Source organism: Triturus cristatus, chromosome 10 (genome assembly GCF_964204655.1).
Source record: "Triturus cristatus chromosome 10, aTriCri1.1, whole genome shotgun sequence".
Lineage (NCBI taxonomy): Eukaryota > Metazoa > Chordata > Amphibia > Caudata > Salamandridae > Triturus > Triturus cristatus.
Window position 1 is genome coordinate 88568654 of NC_140593.1, and position 27583 is coordinate 88596236.

Genomic DNA, 27583 nt, shown 5'->3' on the forward strand with positions numbered 1-27583 from the left:
CTGCAGATCAGCCACAAAGCTTGCCACAGAGCTAGCGAAATCCATCCTCACCCACGACATAGACATAGCATTCATCACCGAGACATGGCTAAATGACTCCTCATTTCCACTCATGGATACTCTTGTCCCCCCTGGCTTTATAATCACCAATAAAGATAGAAAAGATCAAAAAGGTGAAGGCATAGCAATCATCCACAAAAACAATATTTCCTTCAACTACAATACCTTTGAGTGCCTAACCACCAACATCAACACTTGCAACAACAAAACACTCATCTGCCACCTTATTTACCACCCCGCAGGCAAAACCACCACATTCACTGAACACCTGTCCGACCTGATTGCCCACTGCTCTCTCCGAGACACGAACAACCTTATTCTGGGCGACCTCAATCTACACTGGAATGAAGAAAACAACCTGCTAATCCAGAACCTGAAGGAGCTGCTTCACGACAACAACCTTACCCATCACTGCTTAGAGGAAACCCACAACAAAGGAGCAATCCTAGATGCCATTATCATCCAACACAACACTGTCACGATAGACCGCACCCTGCCTGTGGACTGGTCCGGCCAACACTTTATCCTTTTCCACCTAACTCAGCCAATGACACTTAAACCCCCCCGCCCAAGACCCTCTGAAATGGACCAGAAACTTTACTCAGATTAACGTAACTGACCTAGAGGGAAGGGTTAACTCTCTCCTCACTGCCTCCATGGACGATCTATCCACAACAGAACTCACCTCCTACTACAACACAAACATGACATCCATTCTTGATTAAATTAGTCCCCTGGAAACTAAAAAAAAACAGGAACATCCCATCCAGATCTTGGACAACTCAAAGCAGCCCAAAGGAAATACAAAAAATACATCAGCAGCGAAAAATCCACCTTCTTCTGCGCCGCCCTGGACAACGCAAAAAACAGGCCCAACGAACTGTTCAAAATCATCAGGCAACAAACCTCCAAACCCCCGGAATCCTCCCTACAGGCCTCCAAGGACTTATGTGAAAACTTTGCCAACTTCTTCAAAGAAAAAATAACCAAGATTGAGCTCTCACTGGACATCAACGTCAACCCAGTCTGTAAAAGCCTGCCCCCAGTGACAGTAGATAGCACGCCCAAGCCCCTCACAAAAACCTGGAAGTCCTTCAACCCCATCCCGGAAACCGAGATCCTCAAACTGATCGCTACCTCCAAACCAGCCTCTCACGTCCTTGACCCGTTACCCACCGAACTGACCAAAAAACTGAAACTCTCCATAGCCCCGTCCTGGTGCAATATCATAAACAGCTCCCTGAGAACCGGCGTCATACCTGAATGCCTCAAAGTTGGCCAAGTCACACTACTACTGAAAAAAACAGGCCTTGACTCCAAGGAACTGAATAACTTCCGACCCGTCTCTAATCTCCCCTCCTATCAAAAATCCTTGAAAAATGCGTCCTCCAACAACTGACTCAGCACATGGATAGCATCAACCTTTCTTGACCCCCTCCAATCAGGTTTCAGAAAAGGCTATAGCACCGAGACCGCGATCCTTAACATCACAGACGACATCCACAAATCCCTCGATACTGACCAACTTCTCATCAAGGCTTTACAAGAAATGGTAGGAGTTGATGAGGTGGTCCTCCGCTGGTCCTCCGCTGGTTTTCCTCCTTCTTACATAGCCGCTCACAAAGGATAAAAAAAAAACTTTTCCTACGACCTACACCCCGTCAACAGGGGCGTCCCCCAAGGTTCAGTACTCTCACCCCAACTGTTCAACATATACATGGAACCCCTTACCACCCTACTCAAAAATACCAACATCCCTTTCCACCGCTATGCAGATGACACCCAGATCTATCTAAAAAAGGTCCTCCATTGATGACATTCACAGACTAAATGTCACTCCAAAAGAAATCCAACATTGGCTGTCGCAACCGAAATACTCCTCATCTCCAACAAAGAAGAGAACCCTCACATCTCAGAATGGCTAAAAGCTTTGGATGCTCTTAACGACAATCACACTCTGACCCACTCCACTAAATCATTAGGAATCACCCTAGACTCAAAACTAGACATGGCAAAACACATCAAGAACTCCGCAAAGAGTGCCTTCGTCAACCTGAAGCTACTTAACAAAATAAAACCATTCATCCCAACCAACGACCTCAAACAAGCCACCCAATCACTGGTGCTATCCAGACTTGACTATGGGAATGCCATCCTCACTGGTACAACAAAATCTCACCTAGCTCCCCTCAAAACTACTCTCAGCGCAGCAGCTAGAATGGTCACTGGAATCAGGAAATACGACCACATCTCACCAGCACTCAGAGAACTAAAATGGCTCCCAATCGAACTGCGTGCCAGTTTCAGAACTGCCTGCCTCACACACAAAGCCCTGCACACTGGAAAACCTGAGTATTTGGCTGCTAAACTCAAAAGGGCTGGTCAGACAAGGAACCTCAGGAGCTCCAGCACCCTACTACTCATCCCTATGAAAACACGCAAACAAAAAACTGCCGCACGGTCCTTCGCCGGAAACGCACCCAAAATCTGGAACGCCATCCCAGTCGGTATCAGGACTATCTCGTCCTTCCAAAAATTCAAAAAACACCTAAAAGTCCTTTTCCTCAACTGCTCCCTCCCGAATGGATAGCCGCCATCTAAACGCAAGTCTCTGCTCGTAAATTATACTATTCCTTAGGTTAGAGCGCCCCCTACAGCATGTCGATCTAATGACTTGCGTTGTAAAGGTATCACGTTCTAACAACGCGGTCATTGTAACGACCGTGTTGTAAAGGAACGCGATGTAATAGCATGCGTTGTAACATGCTATATTTAACTCAACACTGGCACCTCTTAGGGGCATCCTACATGTAACAGCATGTTTCAGCCAAGGCTTCAAGAAATTTGATGACATCACCCCATTCTAATGGAACTCCATAGGCTCCCTTTGTTGGCCCACACTATCTTCAAAACCAGCTTCATAATTTACAAAGCCATCATGTCCAACACCCAGTTTATCTTCCAGACAATCTCACTATTTCTGGTGGTGGTGGTGGTGGCACACCCTCAGCTAGAACACCATCAGAGTGCAGATTAAGGAGTATAAAAAAGGATAAACAAGACAGCAGGGCTTTTTAATCTATGCACCCAGGATGTGGAACAACATTTCTGTATCCATCAGGACTGCACCAAATTTGGAAAGAGTTAAAAAACTCACCTCTTTAAAGAACCCTACATCACAATACATTAAATGTCCCCAACCCAGCCATCTCTTCTATCAATCATTGGCTTCAGTTATTCATCTTTCAATATGTGCTCCATTTGCCAGCATAAAGTAACGTCCCCCCAACCAAATTCCCATCTCTGAATAAACATTTCCATAATTACCACCACCAATGATTGGAACATAAAACATCGGAAAATGAATTGCCAACTTGAACTGAATTTCCATAGGCTTCAGTGACCATCTAACTTCCCTTCTAAGGGCCATAAAATGCCTCCCACTCTTAAACTGTATTTAGTGTTTCGTAGCAGATGCAATCATCGTTTTCCTTAAGATGTGTGGCTGCTGTGAGGTTCAAAGAAAATCAGGTGGTTCTTGTTCAGTCAGCAGGGTCCATCTTTCTCATCCTGTGTTTTCCTCCTCAGCTGCAACTGATGTGTGTCATTTCCACTCTCTGTCAAAAGTCTGGGTGGCAGTGTCCATTTGGGTTTTGATGCCTACCAAGCCTCTTCCTACTTCCATCAATGTTGTACTTCCCCTCGATTGGAGTCCGCAGGTTTCCCGTCAGTGTGTAAAAGCCCTTTTTTTCTTAAAGGTGGATTGTTGGGGTTCCTGAAGCAGTATGATACTATCACTGTGGGACACTATGGGGCACTTGCATCGGACTTTTTCAGCAGTGATTCCTTTTGGGAGAAGGAAGTAATTTTGACATGGATCTCAGTCATAAAGAAATCCCCTTTGGGCAACCTAATTCACCAAAACACATACATTCATACACATAATCATATCACCAGAACATAATACCACCACCATCGAAGGCCAACACTTTTTTGACTGAGGTCTACTTGGTGCCCTACTCCTTTGGTGGTAAAGGGGCTCCTCTCATTCTTTTTGAGATATGACATGGATGTCTGGCCAGCAGTCTTAGGCCCTTCTCAATTTATTCTCACTATTCCTACTTCTTCTCCTTCATTAAGATTCAAGTCGAACCTTGCCATAGTCCCGTATACCATTTTCTTCCCCTTCATTTTTGATGTTGCATTCCTGATTTTGCCACATCTAGAGCAATTTACCAGATCTTCGTATCTCCTTGTGTCAGTTGCTCATGAATACTAAATCAGCTTTGCATGTGATGGAAAATGGCATCTCCCACGGTGCTGCCTCCCATCCTGTGCACTGCTTGTGGTTCAAAAGATTGCTCTAAGTCATCAGGTTTTCAGCTCACCTGGTGGTGCAGAAAGCACAGTTGGCTTTCAAGTTCCTCTTCGTCTGGGCTCCTGTGATCCCTCTGGGCCAAGCCAGTTCTGGGCTGCCTCTTCCCCTTGCCATTCTCCATGGCCCTCACACTCACTGGAGGCTGCGTTCCTTCACACAACCAGCTCAGCTCCCACTACCACCACTGCATGTTTCTATCTCCTAGGCGCTGCTTCAATTCTACCCGATTTGTGTATCATGGCTCCAGGCATATTATGCTAGGCCTAGTTCCCCAGTCAAGCCCGTGGCCATAGCCACCTCTGTGTGACCCCAGGCAGATAAGAAGGGCATCTCTTCTTCAGTGTTCTACCTAGAGCGCTGTTCCTCATGTGTTGCATCTATTCCTTGCTGCTTACTGCTCGTGCTGTGCTTCTGAAAAACTTCAAATTACAGATAGGTTCCAGGGTCGGATTGGTAAGGTGGGCACTCGGGAAATGGCCGAACGGCCGGTAGCTGAGTTCCAGCTGTGGGCTGCTTTTTGGGGCTGCCTGTGCTGTTAGGATGCCGCCAGCGGCCCAATGGGTGCCTGAGTGGCCTTTCTAGAGGCAGATAAGTGGAGGTATCACTCCCTTTCTCTCACAGGGCTGGCCCATTAATGTATGCTGATTGAGCGGGGGCAGGGAGCCTGAGGAGAAGTGGTCTCATTTGCATTCATGTGTGGCTGAGCAGTGTGGACTAATCTGCATTTTTTCTATCTAAGTGAAGTTAATAAAACATGCCCCCCACCCCTTTCTTTTCATAAAACTTTCCTGAAGCAGTGTTTTGAGGAAAGGCAATACGCAAATGTGGGCCACTTTTCTTTGGTGTGCCCGGGCTGCTTTTAGATCCCAATCCAACCCTGGGTATACCAGGGAGTTCATCTCATCCCCGACTAGGGGCAGTGGAAAACAAATCTGTCATCCTTCATATCTAGGCCACACCCCCTTGACTGTCCAGGCCGCACCCCCTTAGGCTCAAGTTCAAACCAGAATGCATTCTAAATGATATGATGTGCAGGTAACTTCAATACAGTTTTTAAAGATTTTTTGCCTTTACCGAAATGGCCAGAACCTAATTGCAATTATAAGATTCTCTATTCAATTTAAACCCTAATTTGGTATTTTTCCACTAGCAAAATGAGCCCTTCATGGTGCGAGCATAATAAGATGTTTGAGCAAAACTTGGTAAATTGTTAATGAAAAGTCCTTTTTTAAAAAAAAAAAAAACAAGGATATGTGTTAGAGATATATAATAACAAATTGTTATTGTTACTTAATTTTTTGTATTGATATTGTAGAAAAGCATCAATTTAATTATCCTGAAAATTGTTCTCATCATCTAATGGTTGAGAAACCCACTGACTGACTTGGGCCATCAGATGACAAAAAATACATTTGATACGGCATTTAATATTACAGTTTTGTAAAAAGTATAGCAAGCTGCATTTCATGAACAGCCTTTGAAAAAGGTGTTATGTGTTCTTGAATTCCTGTCCATAATTGTACTTTATTTGCCTACGTCTCTCTCAACTTGATTATATTAAAGTATTTTAACTGATTGTAATAGATCATATTTATGAATTTTATGATGAAACAGGTATCACTTTCATTTCTCTTTATGCATATTTCCTATATTCAAGTACTTTTATGGCCCTAATAAATGTTGCATCATGAGAATCCAGTACAGACTTACTCATCATGGTTTAAAGACTTTAGATAATGTAGAAATGATGTGTAGAGGATTTGAATTAAGCTCCCTAGGGGATCGCTAGTGTAATTATCACAGATTTTACCCTGCAACCTAATTTTTCGATGAGATTTGTTTTCTGAAACTAGAGCCCCTGGAAAAGGGCATACTATAGCCTTATAGCCCGCCGTAGCGGGCTATACCGGCTATTAAAGGCCCGCTACAGCGTTAAAGGCCCGAGCCGAAGGCGAGGGACTTTAACAAAAGCAGCGGGACTTTAATAGCGGTATAGCCCTGCTACGAAAGGCTATAAGGCTATTAGAACATTCTACCACTAGAGGGCAGAATGTTCTAACAAATTAAACAAAGGCTTCTCGAAGCTCGAGGGGATTTAAATTACCTCGCGCTTTGAGAGGCTTTTGTAAAACATTGGAATGTTGCTCTGCGGGCCTTTACCGGCCCGTAGAAGCATGGAGCACTCCATTGTCTACAATGGAGTGCTCCACATTCCAATGTTCTAATATAGAGAAGAGACATGGCCAGCACACTTATAAAAAGTATAATTAGAAACACAGGCAGTTATATGTTCAGCATCTATAGATGCGCTAGAGGATCCTAAACCGGGTAATTAGACTAAGGGAAGGAGCGCCTGGTAAAGGGCTCCCGAATCGCTCTGCACACATTGTTTTAACCTACTGCTTTTGCATTGTATCAAGTCTAACTGATGCCCATTGCATGAAACACCAGTCCTAACTGTTTTAATTCGCCGTTCTTAACTCGCCGCATTTGATTTTATAATCACTCACTGTTCACTGTATCCCACACGTGCACCAGGTCTGCGTCTTCCACAGTCCACCACGGATTGTTCCGGTTGAGTGGAGGGAAGGTCAACGCAGACCGGAAGTGCCTCATTGCAACTGGAACGGTTAGCGGTCTAGTTGCCAGAGCACCTACATAAAGCCCGATGCACGCCTCGACGCGCAGCAGATGCGCGCTGCGGGCACGCTTCTGGCGCGCCGAAGGTGCGCCAAAGGCAAGCCCATCTGCGCCCGTCCACACCAGATCGGGCCCAGGGCCAGGAACTCTTGTTCCTACTCCCACAGCCCCCCTACACTACTCCAGGGAAAAACTACTCCAATTAATGCAGGCCCCAAAGATATTATGCTCTCACTCAGTTTCCATTGAGAAACTGCAAAACAACGGCACCCATTGCCCATACGAACTTTCATCAATAGGAATCCAACACCCAGCAGGGAATCCATTTAGCATGGCCCTGCTGAACTGCAAATCTCTACCTAAACACTCCCTGGAAATCTCCATTCTCCTACAGGACACAAAATGTGACGTTCTGTTTCTTACAGAGACCTGGCTTTCTCCAAGCTCTGACCCAGACGTTGTGCAGGCTCTCGCCCCGGGATACTTGATTCAACGCCTTGACAGAACAAGTGGCAAGGGTGGTGGAATAGCAATCATTTACAAAGAACACCTAACTTGTCGCATCCTGGACAGCCCCCTTCTAGATTGTGAAAACGCCCACTTCACCATTGAAATCTCCCCGTCTAGATCTTTTTCTGGCATCCTCCTATACCGCCCCCCGGGAGCACTGGGACAATTCTGCAGCTCGCTACTGGCAACTGTACTTTCCCTGGCCAGTACCTCACCCAACTTTAGTCTTCTTGGAGACTTAAATTTGCACTTTGACAACCCACTGGACAAAGTAGCTGCCGAATTAGCACTTGACCTCGCAGCCTACCAACTCCACCTTAAGATCCATCAAGCTACACACATGAAAGGTCATCTCCTAGACCCTATTTTTTCAAACATAACAGAACTTAAAGGAATGGAACCTATCCCCGTCCCCTGGTCAGATCATTTTTTAATACCATTCATCTGGCACCTACTCACTGAGGGCCCCCACACGCCAGCCGCACACACCCTAGAACGGCCCAGGCCCAAACTGGATATAGAGGACTGGACGCGCGAACTAGAATTAACCAAACCCACATATGATCCTGACCCCTCAGTAGCAGATAAGAAATTCTCCTCATGGGTCGAGAACACACTGGAGATAGTACTGCCCAGAAAGATCTTATAAAAAAAAAGTGGGACGAACAAATCCCCCTGGTTCACTCCGGAACTCCATAAACTAAAACAACAATGCAAGAGATTAGAAAGAGCATGGAGGAATGACTTTGCCAGCAATAAAAAAAACGAATATAGATCATCCATTGCATCCTATAAAGCAGCTCTAAAAACAACACAGGCTGCCTTCTACGAAGAAAAAATTCGATCCTCCTCTAACTCCTCCAGGGAAACATTTCTCATAGTCAAAAAACTCCTGAAAGTTCCTGACCCATCCCCAGCCCCTGACTCTTCCGGCCATCGATGCGATGAATTGGCAGAATTCTTCTCCACCAAAATTCAAAATATCCTAAAACACCTCCCACCTAACAACCATGATCACTACCTAGAGCCCCACAAACCTGAACCTCAGAATAATACCCATTGTTTAGAATCATTCACCCCTCTCACAGAGGAACTATTTCCCCCCATATTAGAATTGATCAAGAGCGGCTCCCCGCTCGACCCGGCACCACTTAACATCTTGAAGTCAGCTACACCTACCATCAACTCCCCCATTATTAATTTAATCAATGCCTCCCTAACAAGGGGCACCGTTCCCCTGGACTGGAAAAAGGCCATGGTAGAGGCACTACTAAAAAAAAAACATCGAGATCCCACTGAGATGGGCAACTACCGTCCCATCTCCTTACTACCGGGAATCAGTAAGGTGACAGAAAAATTCGTCAATCACCAACTCTCTGCTCACCTCGAGTCCGGTGGACTACTCCAGACTTCCCAGACGGGTTTCCGCCCTGGTCAGGGCACCGAAACCGCACTGATAGCAGTTGTGGAGGAGGCGAGAAAGATTCTTGACTCGGGAGGATCCGCAGCCGTTATCCTCCTGGACCTAAGTGCAGCCTTTGACACGGTGAACCACTCCACCCTGGTACACCGTCTCAACAAAGCAGGAGTGACAGGCATGGCCTTATCCTGGCTGAAATCGTTCCTGGAAAAGAGAACCTTCCAGGTATTCAAAGGTAACACTCGATCCCAACCCATTTCGCTTCACTGTGGGGTCCCCCAGGGCTCGTCCCTGAGCCCTACACTTTTTGTTGTGTATATGTCCCCACTGGAGGAAATAGTAGCCCCTTTTGGAATTAAACTGGTTACCTATCCAGATGACACCTAACTAATCGTAACTTTGAATCAGGCGGATCAGTTCCCGGTGGACTTATGCTCCTGCGTCAAAGAAGTTACTAGCTGGATGAACAGATCACACCTTAAACTTAACAGCGAAAAAACAGAGCTTTTACTGCTGGACAACCAGTCAAACTTCATTCCCAAATCTATGTGGTCGACCTGTATGGGACCGGCGCCTCCCCCTAAAAAAGGGATAAAAAGCCTGGGCATCTGGCTCGACCAGGACCTCACTTTCCAAACCCAAGCAAGGAAAACCGCTGGTGTCTGCTACGGTCTGCTTCGAACTACACAAAAAATACTCCCCCTCTAACCTTGCCACTCAAGAAAGCTCCTAATTCAGGGGCTTATCCTCTCCAGACTGGACTACGGCAATGCCCTCTATCTGGGCGCCCCCAAAACAGTCATCTCTAAGCTTTAGGTAGTCCAGAATTTGGCAGCAAGACTTCTCACAGGCACTAAAAATTGGTGCTCGGCTAAGCCTGCCTTAAGATCACTCCATTGGCTCCCGATTCAGGAGAGAGTTAACTTCAAAGCCCTCTGCATCACGCATAAAATCTTCCAGGGCAAGGGTCCCCCCATCCTAAGAAACCTGATCAAACCATACAAAGCCAATAGAAAGCTACGCTCCGATGACCTTCACCTGGCCGACACCCCAAGAATCAAGAAAACTCGGACAGGGGGCCGCCTCTTTTCCTACAACGCCTCCAGGCTTTGGAATACCCTGCCTCTCACCATCCGCAGGGAAACCAACCTCCTTACATTCCGCAAACTTCTGAAAACCTGGCTTTTCCCGTAATTCCACCTGCTCTCTAGCCAACCCCGGAGCGCTGGGATGCCTCTGGGTAGCCATGCGCTATACAAATACCATTTCATTTCATTTCATTTAAAGTACTCACAGGGATATCTTTGTTTTATACACTTGATCCTTCACATGGGAAGTAGGACAATGGAGTTTTCTCTCTCTTTAACATGCTGATATACCCACGCGTTTTTCGTGGTGAAGTCATAGCCCATGAGGTCATCCAAGGGAGACTGTCTGCTATATACCAGGTGACTGCTTCATGCCTACATAGGAAATGCCTTATTTAAGGCACTCTGGACATTTGACTTATGTCTCTCACTGACTTGAAGTTCCAGGCTTGGAGCACATCAGTGTGCTGGCCTTGAATTCCTGATGCATACACCTTTGATCTTGGACAGCATTTCCTTTAAGAACCGTGAGCTATTATTTTAAGAGGTATTCTGTTATGTGATTTATTGTGTAAGAAAGGAGGCGTGTTATATTCTATTCTGTCCCACTGTAAGACCACAATAACAAAGTCTCAGGCATAATGATGTAACCTAACGTTTCATGAGGTCCATGTTCACTACATGCGGTCTGCTGTTCTTCCAAGTGAGAAGCGCAATGGCTGGGGCGATCAGACAAGTCGGTACAAGGGTCATGGCTATGATGTGGCCCATTGGTGGATCACTGAATGGAGCACTTGGAGAAGGGCAGGATGAAAAGAAGTCAATGTGGATCTGAAGGAAGAAGCGCTCCATCTCAGGATTGGGCCAGTAACAGTGCAGTTGAAGGGCGGCATATTCAGTACATTCGGAGAGATCGCTATAAATTCTGTGGGAATAAATGAGAGAGAGGAGATTGTCAGCAGGTATGAATCCCTCGGATGTCATGCTCCTTTACCATATTTTATTACTATTATTGCATACACTTTAATTATATCATCACTAAACTTTTGTAATGTAGTCCTGGCAGGTCTGCCCTGATAATCCTTTAAGCACCTGAAAGCCACATTCCATTTTGCAGCCAGACTCTTTTCATCCTTCCTCAAGAAAGTATGATCACATTCCATCACATTCCATATTTTTTGCTTGTAATTAGCTCCCAAAAGGAGAGAAGTATGTTCAAACAGGGCTGTCTCGTGTACAAAGCAATGGTCCCAACACTTCATCCTACCTCACTGACTTGCTCAAAATCTTTGGTAGTAAAAGAGATCTGGTCAGTAAGAATACACTACTCTCGAATTGCCCTCATTTCAGACCATCACATGCATAACATCATTCATTGTAAGGTGTGGCTACCAACTTCTGGAATTAATTTCTCAGCAAATTAAGATAAAACCTCAGCGTTATGTCATTCTGCACACAATTAAAAACTCATCTTTTCAGAATAGACCTTCCTAACATAGTGGTCCTCAATGCTAACTCCATCCAATATACACTTGTTGTCCCTTTCCTCGCATATTTAGATGAAGACTGCCATTTGTCTTGTATATTGATTTCCCTTCTCTAATACCCATTTGAGTTGTGTTATGTTTAAATTGTTGTTATTGTTATTACTGCTGTTACATGTAATCTATTGTTCTATGTGTATGAGGCCAAATTACACCTGACTGGAGTGCTACAGAAAATGTTCAAATAGAGATAAGCAAAGGAAAGTAGGATGCAATGGAGCACAGTACATCAATGGTGGATTGAAAGACTATCCAGCAAGTGACATTACAAATCGAGTATGTCAGCTTGCCCTTACCCAGTGAATTTCCTTTATTGGTAAGGGTTTGTGTTGTTGCCATTATTGTCCCAAACAAAGTAAAGTAAACTTTTAATTTGTTTTTTTATCCGCCCCAGGTATTAAAGTGTGTAGGAATGAACCTCAAAGTCACCAGGTAGAAATTAGTTTTACTTCCTACAACTATTAACAAGAGTACTACACGAGCCAGAAATGAAAATTCAAGAGCTGTCAGTAATGAACATCAATGGCCCAAGGCACTAAGGAGTATCAGTGGCTTAAATCATTATGGCTGCCAGTGGCCACAGACAGTGAAAAGCATCAATCGTGTAATGAACATAAATGGTCATGGCCAGTATTCAGCACCCTGAGCCACAAAAAGAGTTTCCATGGCACATTACATTAATAAGCATCAATGGCCCCAGGCAGCAGTTTAGTATCAATAGCTACAGGAATTAATGAGCATTAATTGCTCTGTCATTAATAAGTCTGGAAAGCCAAAGACAGTAATGATGATACTTATTAGCCCCTGTCAGTAGAGAGTTTCAATTTTGGGCCCAGGCAGTAGTCGGAATCTCTGGCCACAATGAGTAAGGGCAACCATTGGTTCCGGTCAGTAACAAATATCAAATCTGGGCTGAGGTACTAATGAATATCTAGTCCAGCTGGGTCGGCGAGGACAGCAAGAAATGGGCGGGGGACTGAGTAGTGGTTAATTTTGATAATCCCTTGGTTGAGTCATACATTTTGGATGCCTCTTCTTAACACAGGCCTCTTGATCTACATGGCATTGTAGCTCTCCCATTGTTTTTTTTATAGACCTGACAAGGTTTGTGTTATGCCCTGCATAGTTATTCTATTTTCAACACTTCATCCTTTCATCCTGCTGCTCAGCCAATGTGCATGTTTACTGTAGAATGTTGGGAATGCAGTGATGCATGGAATGTTGGGTGTCTGTGTGAGTGAGGAATGACAGTTAGAGAGAGAGGGGCTGAGCAGCAGGCAGGCTGCTCCTGGTGGGGTTGCTACTACAAGGGGTTTCCTACTACCTGGAACTTATGGCTTGACTACTGGCTAATCTACTTATACTTCACCTGTTACCTGGACTACCTGTCTGATGTACTTACCTACCATCTGGATGTACTTGAACCGACTACAGATTAAAGGTACATGTTAAATCTACTTGGCTACCAGTGTCTATTTCTACCACAGAACACAACATATTTTGGCGACAATCGAGAGTTGGAGACGTTCCCACTGGCCTACTTATCTCCACTACTGGTCAAGGAAGCGCAAGAGGACATTTGTAATGAGTCCAGAGAGTGAGAAGGAGCCACAAGTATTACTAGCTCAGACAACTAATAAACGATGCTACATCAAGCATACAAGAGGCAACACGTCGAGCAACACAAGAGGAATCATCGCAACAAAAGAGAAAGGTACAGCATATTCAGCAATCCCACCAAAAGCATGCTGTACTGTGTAAATGCCACAAGAGCAGTGCAATTAAGAAAAGAGTGTTTCTTGGTAATGACTTTAAACTTCTTTAAATTGTGCTGGTATGCTGAACATGTCATGAGCTGTCCTGCGCAATGTCTGTCTGCTACTGGATGTGACAGTTACTTTGGAGGAGCCAGGAAAAGGACTTTAAGTGCCACAAGTATCCACTATGTGAGTTCACACATCGATTTGGATTTGTAAACGTGCACTGTGGTGGTCATTCTCAGCGTGGAGAATTCACATGAAGGACAGCTGAGGATGTGACACGGAGCCACTCTGACAAGCTTTGGTTATTCCAAGTTTCTCCCTGGCAGTGGATAATTGCGTGTTGACAAGATGTGGTGGAATCTTGGCGCATCACAGATTCAGTGTCACAGGGAGCAGAGGCGGGTGAGACACATTTTTGTCATTTATTGTTGGTCTATTCTGAGACCTGATGTCGTTGGCGACTTTTCAACTGTCATTTTTTAATTTAACAAGCATTTGCAATGCAATAGGTCTCGCATTTGCAAGAGTTTTAGCTATTGGCGGTGTAAATGACGATGCCTTTTTAGGTCTCGCTGGAGCCAGCGCTTTAGCGCTGCTCTCGCGAGAGCTTTTGTAAAAGGGGGATCTGGAAGTGCAAACTAGTGCTTTTCAGACCTCCAAATACAGTGCATGTGCGCCGGGCGCGCGCACCATTTGGCAGCCTGAAAAGCACTGCCTGATCACTTTCGCGGACACAGCCACCATCTGTCTCCTCCGTCACGGGTCATTAAGTTGCATTCTCCTCTGCCTCCGCCCGATCACTTTAACTTTCACTTTCTAGTTTTATTATGCTCACGAGCCCGGCGAAGGCTCGTTAATTACTTGGCCATTTTAGGATCAACTCTGCAAAACATAGGCACCGAATCTGTTTTCACTTGCTGTATTTTTCTTAAATCTGTACATTGCTTCTAACACGCCTCCATATATGGAACGAGTCAATTCCCGGATCCCACTTCCATGGTGTGAGACGTGTGCCTCGGACAGCGGTAAGATTTCTCACTTGGATGCTATAACCCTTAGCTTGCCTGGCAATCTGTTGAGCCTTTGATGTGGCTCTCCTTGCGGGATTTCTTAACCCTTAATAGGCGCGTAATTATGCTGACTGTTCGATCTAGCCTCTAACCAACAGTCAGAGCTGGCGCGCAGAGAAGTAACTTGTGCTTATTTAAACAGCTGCACATAGCCCCCATGCTTCCCTTTAAATATAACAAGGCATAATACATTGTTTTAAGCCTGTAAGAATCACTAGATATCTCGTAACTTCCCTGAGTCTTTGTTTTTGAGGACGTCTCCAACCAACAGCAAGATGTGACGCATATGAGCAACTCGTGCTCATACGAACAGCTGTAACCAACCCCTTTGTTCATTTGTAGCGTTTACACGTACATGTATTCTTTCAGGCCCGTAAAGATTAACTGCGAATATTTCACTTTGGCTGATGCGCTAAACATAGGTCTTGCTCTATTTCCAAACTATAGGCGCCAACACGCATGCTGCGGCCTAGGACACATGTTTTTTCACCCTAATAACTCTTATGCAATATAGGAAAATAAGTTTTTACAGGTACATTCGACTCCATGGGTATCTCTTTTATCATCCAGCATGCCCGAGTTGATCTACTAATGCCTTTGGAGCTCGTGCTTTTAATATTTTCAGAGGACTACTGCCCTGAGCAGCTGGAGTCCCTGGGTGAAAGACAATTACCCCCCGTCTTCCTGCAGGACTCATAATAGCGATGGGGTCAATAATTACCCTTATCATCCCAAAATAATTAAAATCAGATTCGAAATCGAACCGTGAGAGGAGATGTTTGACCTCCCACACCAAGACTATGACAATATTTGTCTGTCCCCTGCACATTTGGGCAGTATGGCAACACGTAAGCTAAGGTTTAAAATTCGAATAAGAACGTCCTTCCACTGGGCCAAAATCAATATTTCTCCCCCGAACATGGCTCAGTCTGCTCCAATACTTTGATTTTGCTTCGCTTTTAACAAACTGCTCCTCCCCCCCTACACCCAGTCATGCCCACGCTCGTCCAGATGCCGGTGCACTCCTCCTCAGATATCACCAACAAGCATTTATAACCTTTCTATCGCGTTAGCTTCGGTTGATTTAACCAGAAAACAACCCCTAGAATTCTATTCCCTTGCTCTCAAATCCCATCTGTATCAACTTGAACTCTGTAGCCCCTCAAGTGAAAACAGTAAATCTCTCAGGAACATTGATCCACACGCAAGATTGCTACCAAGCGTTGCTTTTTATTTTATTTTTTATTAATGTAAGTGAGTGAAAGGGAGCACTGGACACGGTTTAACCTGGGAGCACATGACTCGCAGTGGCCCAAGCATCCCACTTAAAGCACCAGTACCTGCAAAAACCCACCCAGGAAAAATAAGCATTGGCAGTGCCAATAGGTCTCACCTATGGGAGAGCTATAGGCTATGTACATTTACTTTATCAGTTTTGTACACCTGATTAGGTGCTGTGCAGCATGGCTGAAAGTTACACAAGCATTTTTGCAATGCAATAGGTCTCGCATTTGAGCTATTGACATTGCAAATAATAATACTTTTTATTTTTGTTTTTCTTTTAAAAACATAAATAAAAGGCATTTTTATGTACAATGCCAATAGCTGAAACTCTCGTAACTGCGAGATCTATTGCATTGCAAATGCTTGTTATTTATGTGGTTTGAATACCTGGAAGAGGTGCGTAAACACGCACTTTGTACTTAGTTGTTGCTTACGAGAAGCAAGGCTGGCAGTAACTGTGCTTCTTTTACTGCCAGCCTTGCTTGTTGTAAGCAACAACTATAAGTAGTGCGTGTTTACGCACCGCTTGCAGGCTTTCAAAACACATAAATAAAAGGCATTGCCATTTACAATGCCAATAGCTCAACCTCTTGCAAATGCGAGACCTATTGCATTGCAAATGCTTGTTCTGTACTGAGACCCGCATGCCAGCATCTGCCACTCTGAAGAAGTCATGGTGTGTTTTAAATCATATACCATCACTTCACTCAGAATGTGCTTTGATGTTTAAGTTTCTCCCATGTCTTGCAGTATCATAACAGAGCTACAAGTAACGTGGGTTTCTGTTGCCCACTCATTTTGTCAACCAGGGACAGATAAACAAGGCAGATTGCTGCATCCAGACATCAGACACAGTTATTTACCTGTAGCAGGTTCTTTTACCCACCCGCTCTCCTAGTATATTTACAGTATTAAAAATCACGCTAAGCTGCTCTCTTTTTTAAGTGTGTACTTTTTATAGATCACTTAATTGTGATGATTTTATGCTGCTTTTCCTGCTGCAGTCTAAGAGGTCCACGCTGCTGTAAATAACGAGTGTTGCTTTTACATAATTAACAGGACTCACGTTATGGGATTAAGACTCAAGGGCCAAGTGTATGTAGGTACTGGGAATCTAGGATCAAACCTGCAAGTTACACACAGACCTGGTTCTTAGAAGTTACACAAAGACCGCAAAAGAGGGTGCAATAACTCATCAATACACTTAGCTTATTTATTTTACGTTGGTCAATGTTACTCATGATAGGGTTGCAAACGGGAACGAATATATGGCGCGCAGACTGGTAAGGTCAGAGTTAGACGCTTATGTCAAGTACACCTTACAGAAACTTGAAAGAGCTCCAGACTGAAAGGGCTGTGCATGGTGCTGCTGCTCGGAGACATCCTTCCATTTTCTACGAGATGTCTTCCCACTGTTCCTTGCGCGCTTTAGGAAAATCTATTAATTTAAGTGTTATGTCAAACTTTGAACATGAATCGGCGGTATTTACCCAACCGCCGTACACAGTGTCATATCAACACAATGCTGCCATGCTAGCCACTGTGAGGTCAGGGTCTAGAGTCACCAGCCTCTCAGGAAGTGCACCAGATATCTAGGAGAAAGGTGGTGACAAGGACATAGAAGGGGCAATTGTGTACACGCATGTGGGGAAGGACTTGCTTCTGCATTGGTAGGGCAAATGTTTGCAGTGTTAGGTACCTCCAACAGAGATAAACATGTTGCTACCGGAGGCGGGAGACGCTGAGAAAAGGCAGAGTGTAGATAATTGTAATTGCATTTCTATAAGATTACTACCCCAGTCGAGGCGAAGCACTTTTTCATTCACAATGCCAGGACCTTAGAAGCAGCCGCACTGAACCTTGGGACCAAAAGACAGCTTGTCTTAAAAATATCTCTCTTCCCACAATGTAGTTTGCAGTTCGAGAGACCCCGGCCTAGAAGGCTTTCACTCTCCTGTGTGCTGCGTGGGACGGCTTAGCCTTGCCAGAGCGAAGCTGCCCAGCATCCATTCAAACCACAGTGTATCAGCTGCAACTGTGAAAGTACACAGACTGGTAAGTGTCGTATCCTTTAGAAAACCCGAGCTGCTGAACGCGGACACCGTGGTCTACAATTCAAAGCTGTGTGCGAGGGTATGTCCTCGATGGCATTCTGTGCCCATTCGCTTCGTTCCAACTGTCCGTATCCTGCCTTGCCAACCCCGTGCCTTTGGTTTTCACTGTGCCTTCCTATGCTATTTATTCGACCAATGATTTATTATCGCATTCACCCACTCACGCATCTGCATAACCACACACATAAATCTGCCAATAGCCGTTCACTTCTAAAAAAAACAAGCGGTGACCAGCTGGGGCACCCCAGTGACAGCCCAAACACAGACGGACAATGTCCACAGCAGCGAGGAGCAGGGGCACGAAGAGACTGGTGCAGAGGAACAGAGTAGAGAAGCCGGAGATTGAGGGCTGTTCCCGACGTGCGCCAGGGAGTGGATCGTTGCTCACCTGCCCCCTGCCTGGACACGGTATGGGTGAGTCTTGTTGTTCTGGAGCCCGGCGGGAGTGGGGGATGGTGGTGAGTCACTTGCATGCCTCTCATGCTCGTAAAACGCGTCTCAGTAAAGCGGACGCGAGGCATCAAAAGAAAACAAGTAGGTGCGAACGTTACTGCTAAAGTGAAAGTGTACATTTCGCGGGCGCTTGGATGTTCGCAGTGGCCGCGCGGCTCACTGAGAACATCAAAGCGCCCGCGAAATGTACACGCAGGCTGCCAAATGGTGCGCGCGCCCGGCGCTCATGCACTGTAGTTGGGGGCCTGAAAAGCACTCGTTTGCACTTCCAAATCCCCGTTTTCTATAGCTCTCGCCAGAGCAGCGCTAAAGCGCTGGCTCAGGCGAGACCTAAAAATGAGGCACGAGTCTTCACTAGCGTGAGGAGGCTTACCTTTGTGTGGGTCTCAGTGGGGATCAGCTCGGTGCACATATCCCTCATTGAAAGTTCGTTAGAGCAGGATCTCTTCACGCCTGGGCTGCCTGCTGTGACTGATGACGCACTGGAATCCTGAAGAGGGATTCGGTGATTAGTCAGCATCATAACGTCATCAGTTCTCAGGGTTCTTTCTGGAATGCCATTGAACGCTTCACAACGCTGCGTGTGAGTGCTTTTAAAGATTGCCTGCATGGAAAGGTTTCATCATTTCTCTTCACAGCTGAGCAGCTCTTGCGTGTGAGTGCTTTTAAAGACTGTCTGCACGGAAAGCTTCCATCATTTCTCTTCACAGTTGACTGGCTCTGAGAAGGAAATAATTACACAGATCAGCTCAGCTGAGCTGCATTTCAACACAAGTTTGTGCGCTCTTAGAAGGATATTGTTTATCATCTCATCTGTGCAAGATTTCATCGGAAGGTTTTGTTTCTACAATTTCACAGCTGTGGGTCTCAGTGGGTCTCTGTTATAGAGGTGTTTTACTCTGTTTCAATACCCTGTTTCAATGCTATGTGTATTAGAGTCGCGTGGGTTCACGCGACTCATGTATTCTCATTGTCTGCATTCCAGATCGTTGTCTTCCACTCGTGGAGATTCCGATTAACGTCACTCTGGACGTTGGTTTCTTCACGGTTGGATGGCTCTGGTCGTGGGTGCTTTAACCAAGCAATAAACCGCGCTTTCAACCACGTTTACCTTGTCTTGTATTCAACAACTTGGCGACGAGCGGGATTTCTTCCGGCACCCACCACCACCCAGAGCTCTCTCCAAGGATTTCCACCGTGTTCCTTCCGAGCAGCTGATCGCTTCTTCCATCCACGTCAGCAACCTTTCTGATGAAGCGACTCTGTTCCACATCGTCCTTCATGACCTCGCACTGCTGAAAAGGTTGTATATATTTGACTTTTCCTCATTACTTCTCCGCGCACGTCGGTTCGAATCCAACCGGCTCCTCGCGCTGTGTCTGTTTCAACAACCCCGCCTGTACGCACGCCTTACATCACACAACGAAACAAGGCCAACTTCCTCTAGAAATCACGTACAGCCGTAACCATGGGGACAGCGTCAAGCGTCCATATTTAATTACAAAGGAATTGTTTCCTGCCTACCGCGTTAGACACGCTTCTACAAACGAAGCTGTCTTCTTCCTACAGCGATAGGCACGCTTCCACAAACGAAGTGTTTTTAACCGAGGGAAGTGCTTCCAACCCATGATAGGCACGCTTTCACAAACTAAGCTGTTTCCTTTCTACAGTGTTGTGCACGCTTCTGTTACCACGTTAATAAGTCCTGCACTACGCTCTCAGCTTTCAGTTTTAAAGGTCAAATTTTGCAGCGATAGGCACGCTTTCATCATCGCCTATTTCTGCAATATGTACACTCTCATCTGCATGGTAGAACAGTGCATGTCGTACTCAGCGATCTGCACGCTTTTTACTTATTGAATCATTATTGCAATTATTTTTGCAATTGATCAGTGTTATTTTTATTTATTTGTTTATATATTTATTGTTTTTTCTGTCATGGCTTCATCTCAACAATTCCAAACACCAGCTCCATTTTTACAGACTCCCGGCAAACCATCTTTGGCCTGGCGCAATTGGCTAAAGGGTTTTGAAAACTATTTGGTTGCCATTGATGCGGTCAAATATCCTCCTGCTCGCAAGGTTGCCATTTTATATGGTTGTCTTGGAGTCGCTGCCCAACAGGTATTTGAGAATCTTCCACCTATTCCTCCTCCTTGAGATTCAGGTGATGGTTGGGACACATACCAAGAAGCCCTGTGTCGTTTAAAAAAACAATATGATGATGAACCCAGTATTGTTTTGGAGCGGCACAACTTCTTCAAACGTAAGCAGAGTGCAGATGAAAGCGTGGAAGACTATATTGCTCAACTCAGAATTCTCGCTTCCACATGTGAATTTGGTCCAAGTACAGATACTTCAATTAGAGACCAGTTCATTTTTTCTTGTTCATCTAAAAAAATACAAGAACGTTTATTAAGTTGTAAAAATCCCACTCTTGCAGAAATAGTGGATATTGCTAAGGGCATTGAACGTGCAACAATATCTTCAAGAATTTTACAAGAGAGTCAAGCCGCTCAAGTAAGTGTACACACGGTTGATGGAGAGTCTCCATCTGCTTCCTGCTCTGTGAATCTCGTCAGGAAGCCTTTTAGACAATCATCAAGGAAAATCACCATTTGCTATAGGTGTGGGTCAAGAAATCATCTGGGAAATTCTCCTAGTTGTCCTGCATCTGGAAAAAAATGTTCCTTGTGCAAAAAAATTGGTCATTTTCCATCTGTTTGCAGAGGCGGCAAAAGATTCACCAGAGTGAATAACCTTGAACTTGATGAGAATCTAGAGTGGTCTTCCACTAGACTCAACGATGTTTCATTGTCTATTGAATGTGATTCTATTGATTTTTCTAAAGTCAAGGGTCCATTGTGTGAATTAATTGTTGGTACCATTCCTTTACAGGTCAAAGCTGACTCTGGTTCGCCTATCACTATTTTATCAGACCTTACATTTCATTCAAATTGGGGTAGCAGCGTGTCTCTTTTTGTGTCTGATGTCAATCCCAAAAGCATATGGCGAAAAAGATATTGACATGTTAGGGTACTTCCATTCAAAGATCGAATGCCTTGGTAGAAAAACTTTCACTAAGGTATATGTTGCCCTCAAAGGTAGAAATATCTTGGGTTGGTTGGATCAAGCCAAAATGGGTTTAATGCTCAAACCCAGGTCGGATCAACCGATTACCTTGGGTGATATCCCAGATGATTATTACTCTAATCTTGAGCCTGAGAACATTCAGGTGTCTGAATTATCTGTGTCTACTCATAAAGTTGATCATATACTCGATCAATTTCCAAAGGTTTTTCAAAATAAAGTTGGCACAGTTTTGGGTTTCAAGCATGAAATCCGTCTCAAGCCCAATGCCCAACCAATTGTTCATAAAGTCCGATCTCTTCCTTTGAGTGCGAGGGATGAATTAAAAAAAATATTGAAAAATTTGTGTGATGAGGGGGCTATTACACCTTGTGATTCTTCCGAATGGGTCTCTCCCATAGTTTTAGTTCATAAAAAGTCCGCCGAGATCAGATTATGTGCTGACTTGCGCTCATTGAACAACAATATCATCGTCGACTGTCATCCCTTACCCAAGATTCATGATCTACTCGCTAATCTGGGTGGGTCTAAGTTCTTTTCTCTTTTGGATCTTAAGTCAGTGTATCATCAAATTCCCTTGTCTCCAAAGTCCCAAGAATTAACAACTTTTGTTACACCATTTGGGGCGTACAAATATTTGAGGCTTCCATTTGGTCTAGCCTCAGCTGCTAGCATTTTTCAGAAACTAATGGATAATCTATTCCGTGACATTCCTGGGGTACAGGCTTACCAGGATGACATTTTGATTTTTGCCAAAAATATTGCGGAACATGATTTGATTCTCTCTAGAGTGTTAGGAGTTTTAGAGAAAACTGGGATGACAGTTAGGCATGATAAATGCAAATTTGCAGTTCAAGAATTGGACTATTTGGGTCATACACTTTCTCCTAATGGCATTAAACCCAAATTTTCATTGATAAAAGCTATTAGAGATGCCGCCCCTCCCAAAGATAGGGATGCACTTCGTTCATTCCTTGGCCTGGCAGAGTACTATGCCAGATTCGTTCATGGCTATGCTTAAATTGTTGAACCTTTAAGGAATCTTTTGAGAAAGGGCGTGAAGTTTGTTTGGTCACACGACCTACAAATAGTTTTTGAGCATGTTAAGAAACTTATTGAGGACTCACCAGCTTTATGTCCTTTTTCTGATGGTTCAAAATGTTTTATTACTGTAGATGCTAGTCTTACTGGTTTGGGGGCTGTTTTAGGACAATGGGTAGATGGTGTTGAACACACTGTTGCCTTCGCCTCTGGAACTCTTTTACCAGCTGAGACTAGATACAGTACGATCGAAAGAGAGGCTTTAGCCTGTGTTTGGGCCATACAGAAATTTAAACCATACATTTGGGGTCGTGAGTTTGAAATCTACACGGATCATAAACCGCTCATGCACATGCTTTCAAGCAGCACCTCGAACAGAGCCTCTGCTAGGCTTGTTCGACTTCTATCAAAACTTCATGAATTTCATTTTGTCATAAAACACATTTCTGGGGGAAAAAATGTCAGAGCGGATTGTCTTTCAAGAATGTCTTTGAAGGAAAATTCCATTGTTGATGATGATGTTGAATGTGTTGTCGCTGCAATTGATGCTATTGCGGAATGTCCACCTATATCTGAGTCCGAGTGGAGTTCGGCTTATAATGATGATGTCACACTTTCCAAGGTTAAGAGTTTTATTGTGAACAAATGGCCTGAGCGCAGAAATCTATCTCCAGATTTAAGAGCTTTTGCGAATGTTTCGGAAGAACTTTCTTTAGTTAACAATATGATTATGCGTCATGAGTTGTTTGTTCCACTTGAATCCTTACGAAATTCAATCATTCATTCGGCCTATCAAGGACATCTTGGTGTTGTCAAGACATGTCAACGCATTAAACAATTTTATTGGTGGCCTTCCATGAATGCACATGTCAAGAGAATGATTGACAATTGCACTCAATGTCTTCTTTCTGACAAACATTGGAAGACTCTTTCCACTCTGTTGCATCCTGTTCCTCTTCCTGTAGGCCCATGGGATAAAGTTGGTTTAGATTGTTCTGGACCTTATGATATTTTACCTAATGAAAACAAGTTTCTCATTGTCTTGATTGATTACTGTACTAAATGGTTATACTATTTTTGCAATGCAGCGTCAACTGATAATGCTATGAAATTTTTGCAAACAGTGTTTGATGTTGAAAGTTTCCATAAAACCATTGTCACTGATAATGGTACACACTTTGTGTCACAAAAGATGTGTTATTTTCTCAAGATTCATGACATTTCTCATTTCAAGGTTGCTTTATACTCGCCTTCTTCTAATGGTTTGGTGGAGAGGTGCAATCGGATAATTAAGGAGGGCATTCAGACTGCAATATCTTCTAGATTAGATCCTTTATCCTTTGTACATGATAAGGTCTGGGCTTATAACACCACTCCACATTCCAACACTGGCATTGCACCTTTTACGTTGCTTAGGAAAAGGAAAGTGCATACTCATCTCAATCCCACTTGGCTTCACAAAGATGATAGTGCTTCACTTAAGCCTGCTTCCATCCAAGAATATGTTAAAATAAAGCAAAATGCTATGAAAGCACGTTTTGATGCTGGCAAACATTTTGTAGATCAACCTTTGGAAAGGGGAGATTGGGTGCTCATCAAAAATCCCAAAAGGATTCCAAAAGGGCAATCAAAATTTTCTTCTCCTACATTAGTCATTCATGTTAGTAGAGGTTCCGCTCTCCTTGACAACAAAGGATGGTGGAACAAGAGAGCTCTTGTTAAGGTATCTCCCCTTCAAGCTGATGTTATTAGACAACATACCTGTTCAGAGTCAGAACATTGTGACTGGTTTGATTTGACCTATGAGGAACCTTCTTCTGTTGGTATTTCGGCATCATCTGGTGCACAAATTGCTCAACCCGTTGTTACTGACAGTGGTGCATTGTCTATACCTCTTTCAAGTTGTGTTTTGGAACCATCTGGGAGTCAACTTATTCAATCTGTTGCCCCTGAACTTTTGCCGTTGTCTCCTGAAATTCAGCCCAGTGCCACGGGGGCTGGTGAATTTTCTGTGGCAACGGCAAAAAGATCTTCACGTTTCAGAAGAATTTCGTGTAGATTGACAGACTATGTTTTGGAATAATGTTATGTATATTTATTTATTTTTCTTGTTCCTCAAAGAGGGGAAGGTGTTGTAGAGGTGTTTTACTCTGTTTCAATACCCTGTTTCAATGCTATGTGTATTAGAGTCGCCTGGGTTCACGCGACTAATGTATTCTCATTGTCTGCATTCCAGATCGTTGTCTTCCACTCGTGGAGATTCCGATTAACGTCACTCTGGACGTTGGTTTCTTCACGGTTGGATGGCTCCGGTCGTGGGTGCTTTAACCAAGCAATAAACCACGCATTCAACCACGTTTACCTTGTCTTGTATTCAACAGTCTCAGCATGAAAATGTTCACAGCTGTCGTCATGATTTTTCCCATTTTCTGCCCAGTGTTGTGCTGCCATCTTCTGCCAAGATGAAATATGACGTTTATGTATTTGAATTGATTTTTTTTTAATCTACGTTCTCTTTCCTACATCAAGCATGTTCCGGATGAGAGATTTCTACTGTAGTGTCTTTGCCTTGCCAGTTCTATGTATGTAATGTTTAGTATACATGCCTGATGGATTTACGCTTAAATGTATATGTGCCAGCTTCCACAGTTTGGGTTTTGTTTCTCTATGGACGTCTTTGTCTAGTTTATTATAGTGGGTAGCTGTTCTATATTATCCCTTACATTAGGGATGGGCATGGGTTTGGGTAAGAGTCCCTTTCTCATAAAGCATTACACGCGCCCCCTACGCAGGGGTGGGTATTATGAGCTCTTTTCACACATAGGGCCTCATGTAGGTAGCATACAAGTTACCACTTCTTAAATACCGAACGTTACCGAATCGGTAGTTAAGAAGTGGTAACTTGTATGTAGGTAATCCTTCGGAAAATATTACCGAATCGGTAAAATTCGGTAATTACCGAATCGGTCTGGAAAGACCTTGCCCAGGCTAGCAAGAGTGGACACAGTTCTCCTTTTTGGAGAGTTGTTAATAGGCCTTGCTTTGGGGGAGCGACGGATCCACCAATGTGCACTCATATCTCTGAGCTCCAAAGTATTGATCATTTTTCAGGGGTCTATAATTTTGGTGAGGTAGCGGTGAGAGAGGCCACGGTAGATGGCGCATTGGCAAGGACCCCCATGGGCCTCACCCTGGATGAAGTAATGGCAGGTATTAGCTCGCTTACACGTAATAAGGCTGCTGGACTCAACGTCATTCCCCCGGACCTGTTCCAGGAGGACATTGAACTCTGGGGCCCCCACTGACACAGGTTCTGAATGCAGCAGTAAGAGGCGGGGTCCTGTCCTCCTGGTCAACAGCTGTTATTGTACCTGTGTTAAAGAAGGGGGATAAGGACAACCCCCAGTGTTACTGCCCCATCTTCCTGATTGATGCAGTCCTTGGGAGGCTTATTCTCAATTGGTTATTGGTATGGGTGGAGGATAACAACAGCCTATTGTCAGATGTTCAGTATGGTTTTAGGACAGGTAGGTCCACCTCTGACCATCAAGAAGTATACAGTAGTCCGGTCAGAATCCTTCCACCTGGCCTTCATGGACTTAATGTCCACATTCGACCCGGTGAATCGCGGGAAAGTATGGTCCATGTTACCTGAACTAGGGGTGGATCCGATCATAGTGCTGTTATTTGCTAATCGTTACGCTGACACCTCCACTTTAGTATGTTTTTCCAATGTCGCTGCTTGTACCCGATCCTTCCCAACCAGCAGGACAGTCAGGCAGGCCTGCATCCTTGCCCCATTCTTGTTCACCTCTATGCTAATGGGCTTGAGAATGCCTTTCTTTCAGTTAAGACAGATTGCCCAAGGGTAGGTGCCAGGTCACTGCCGGTTTTGTTACATGCCGATTATGTGGTCCTCCTGGCCTGTACAGTCGGGGGCTGCAGCTCCTTCTGAACCAATTTGTGGCCTGTATGGGCAGTTTGGACCTGACGGTGAACCTCTCCAAGTCCTATGTCATGACATTTGGCCCATGATCCGCTAAGTCGATTAAAGTGGGCCCACACACTCTAGGCAAACTTTTGTCATTCCCCTATCTAGGGATCTTTTAAACTAAAAGAGTACTGGAAACCCATTTTGGAGGGAAAGTGTGCTGAGCTTGCCAAAACCATCGGGGTGTGGCCAGTTTTGCAAGCAGGATGGGCTCATGGTGACCCCAGGTCTCACTTCAGATCTACCAAACAAAATGCTTGTCTCACACTCAGTATGGTAGCGAGATCTGGCGGTACGCAAAAATGTACACAATCGGGGTAATTGAAATTTTAAGGTGACTGGTCCAGGTTCCAATTAATCAATCGCTTGGGGGGGAGTGGGGTAGGTTGGGTCTCCTCCAGTTCAGTCAAAGAGCCAGGACTTGTCCAAGTTCCACAATCCACACCGGCTTTTTCAGTCCATCTATAGCTGGGTTGCCTTTGCATAGCAGACCTAGTCGCTCTTAGTCCCTTACATTGCTGGATAACAATCTGGACTAAGGAGGATCTACAGCTTAATAGGCTGATTTTATCGGATTGCTTGTCCGTCAATGCTGCCCACAAAATCCCTTGGTTAACCTATGTGAAGGTAGCTTTTGCCTCCTTAGGAAGAGAGGACATATTTATGAGTCCCCATTCATTGACATCCCACGATTTAAAGGTTGTAAAAGGGTTGTTTCTTGAGCGGGCCTTGGTGAGACACCATTTGCTCCTTAAAACAGTTCATGGCATGGAGCACTATTTAGTTCTGGTCTCCAACAGGCAAGACAGATTATTATTGGCAAGATTTTGATTTGGTCAATTGTCACATCTCTTGGTCTCACCTTGTGGTTGGGTTCATTCAGGATGTAGGTTGCCCTGCGGCTGCGACAACCGGTCTCCCCAGGACACCCTACATTTTGTAATGTTTTGGGATTATTTTAGCAGGCCCAGGAAGCAGTTTTAAATCCCTCTGCTAAAAATTCAAAATTTACCCAGGTGTGTCTCGTTTATTTGCAGATGCTGCCTAACGTTCACGTTTTATTTGCAGTGATCATTTTTTTACAGGCTGCCTGGATGTCAAGGCAGTCGAGACCTGACTGAATACCGATTTACTGTA

At 44.5% G+C, this 27583-nt stretch overlaps 1 protein-coding gene and 1 long non-coding RNA gene across 2 annotated transcripts in view; one reads left to right on the plus strand and one right to left on the minus strand.

The window, feature by feature from the left end:
- The window catches only part of LOC146788901 (uncharacterized), a 142914-nt gene that overhangs the window by 61345 nt on the left and 53986 nt on the right, over window positions 1-27583 (plus strand). The gene's annotated exons all lie outside the window — the stretch shown is intronic.
- Window positions 10651-27583, minus strand: part of LOC146788902 (receptor activity-modifying protein 1-like) — a 77240-nt gene continuing 60307 nt past the window's right edge. Inside the window, exon 4 of the mRNA XM_085629957.1 lies at window positions 10651-11021. Within this exon, the coding sequence (XP_085486083.1) occupies window positions 10748-11021 (274 nt within the window). The 3' untranslated portion in view covers window positions 10651-10747. The remainder of the gene's footprint in view (window positions 11022-27583) is intronic.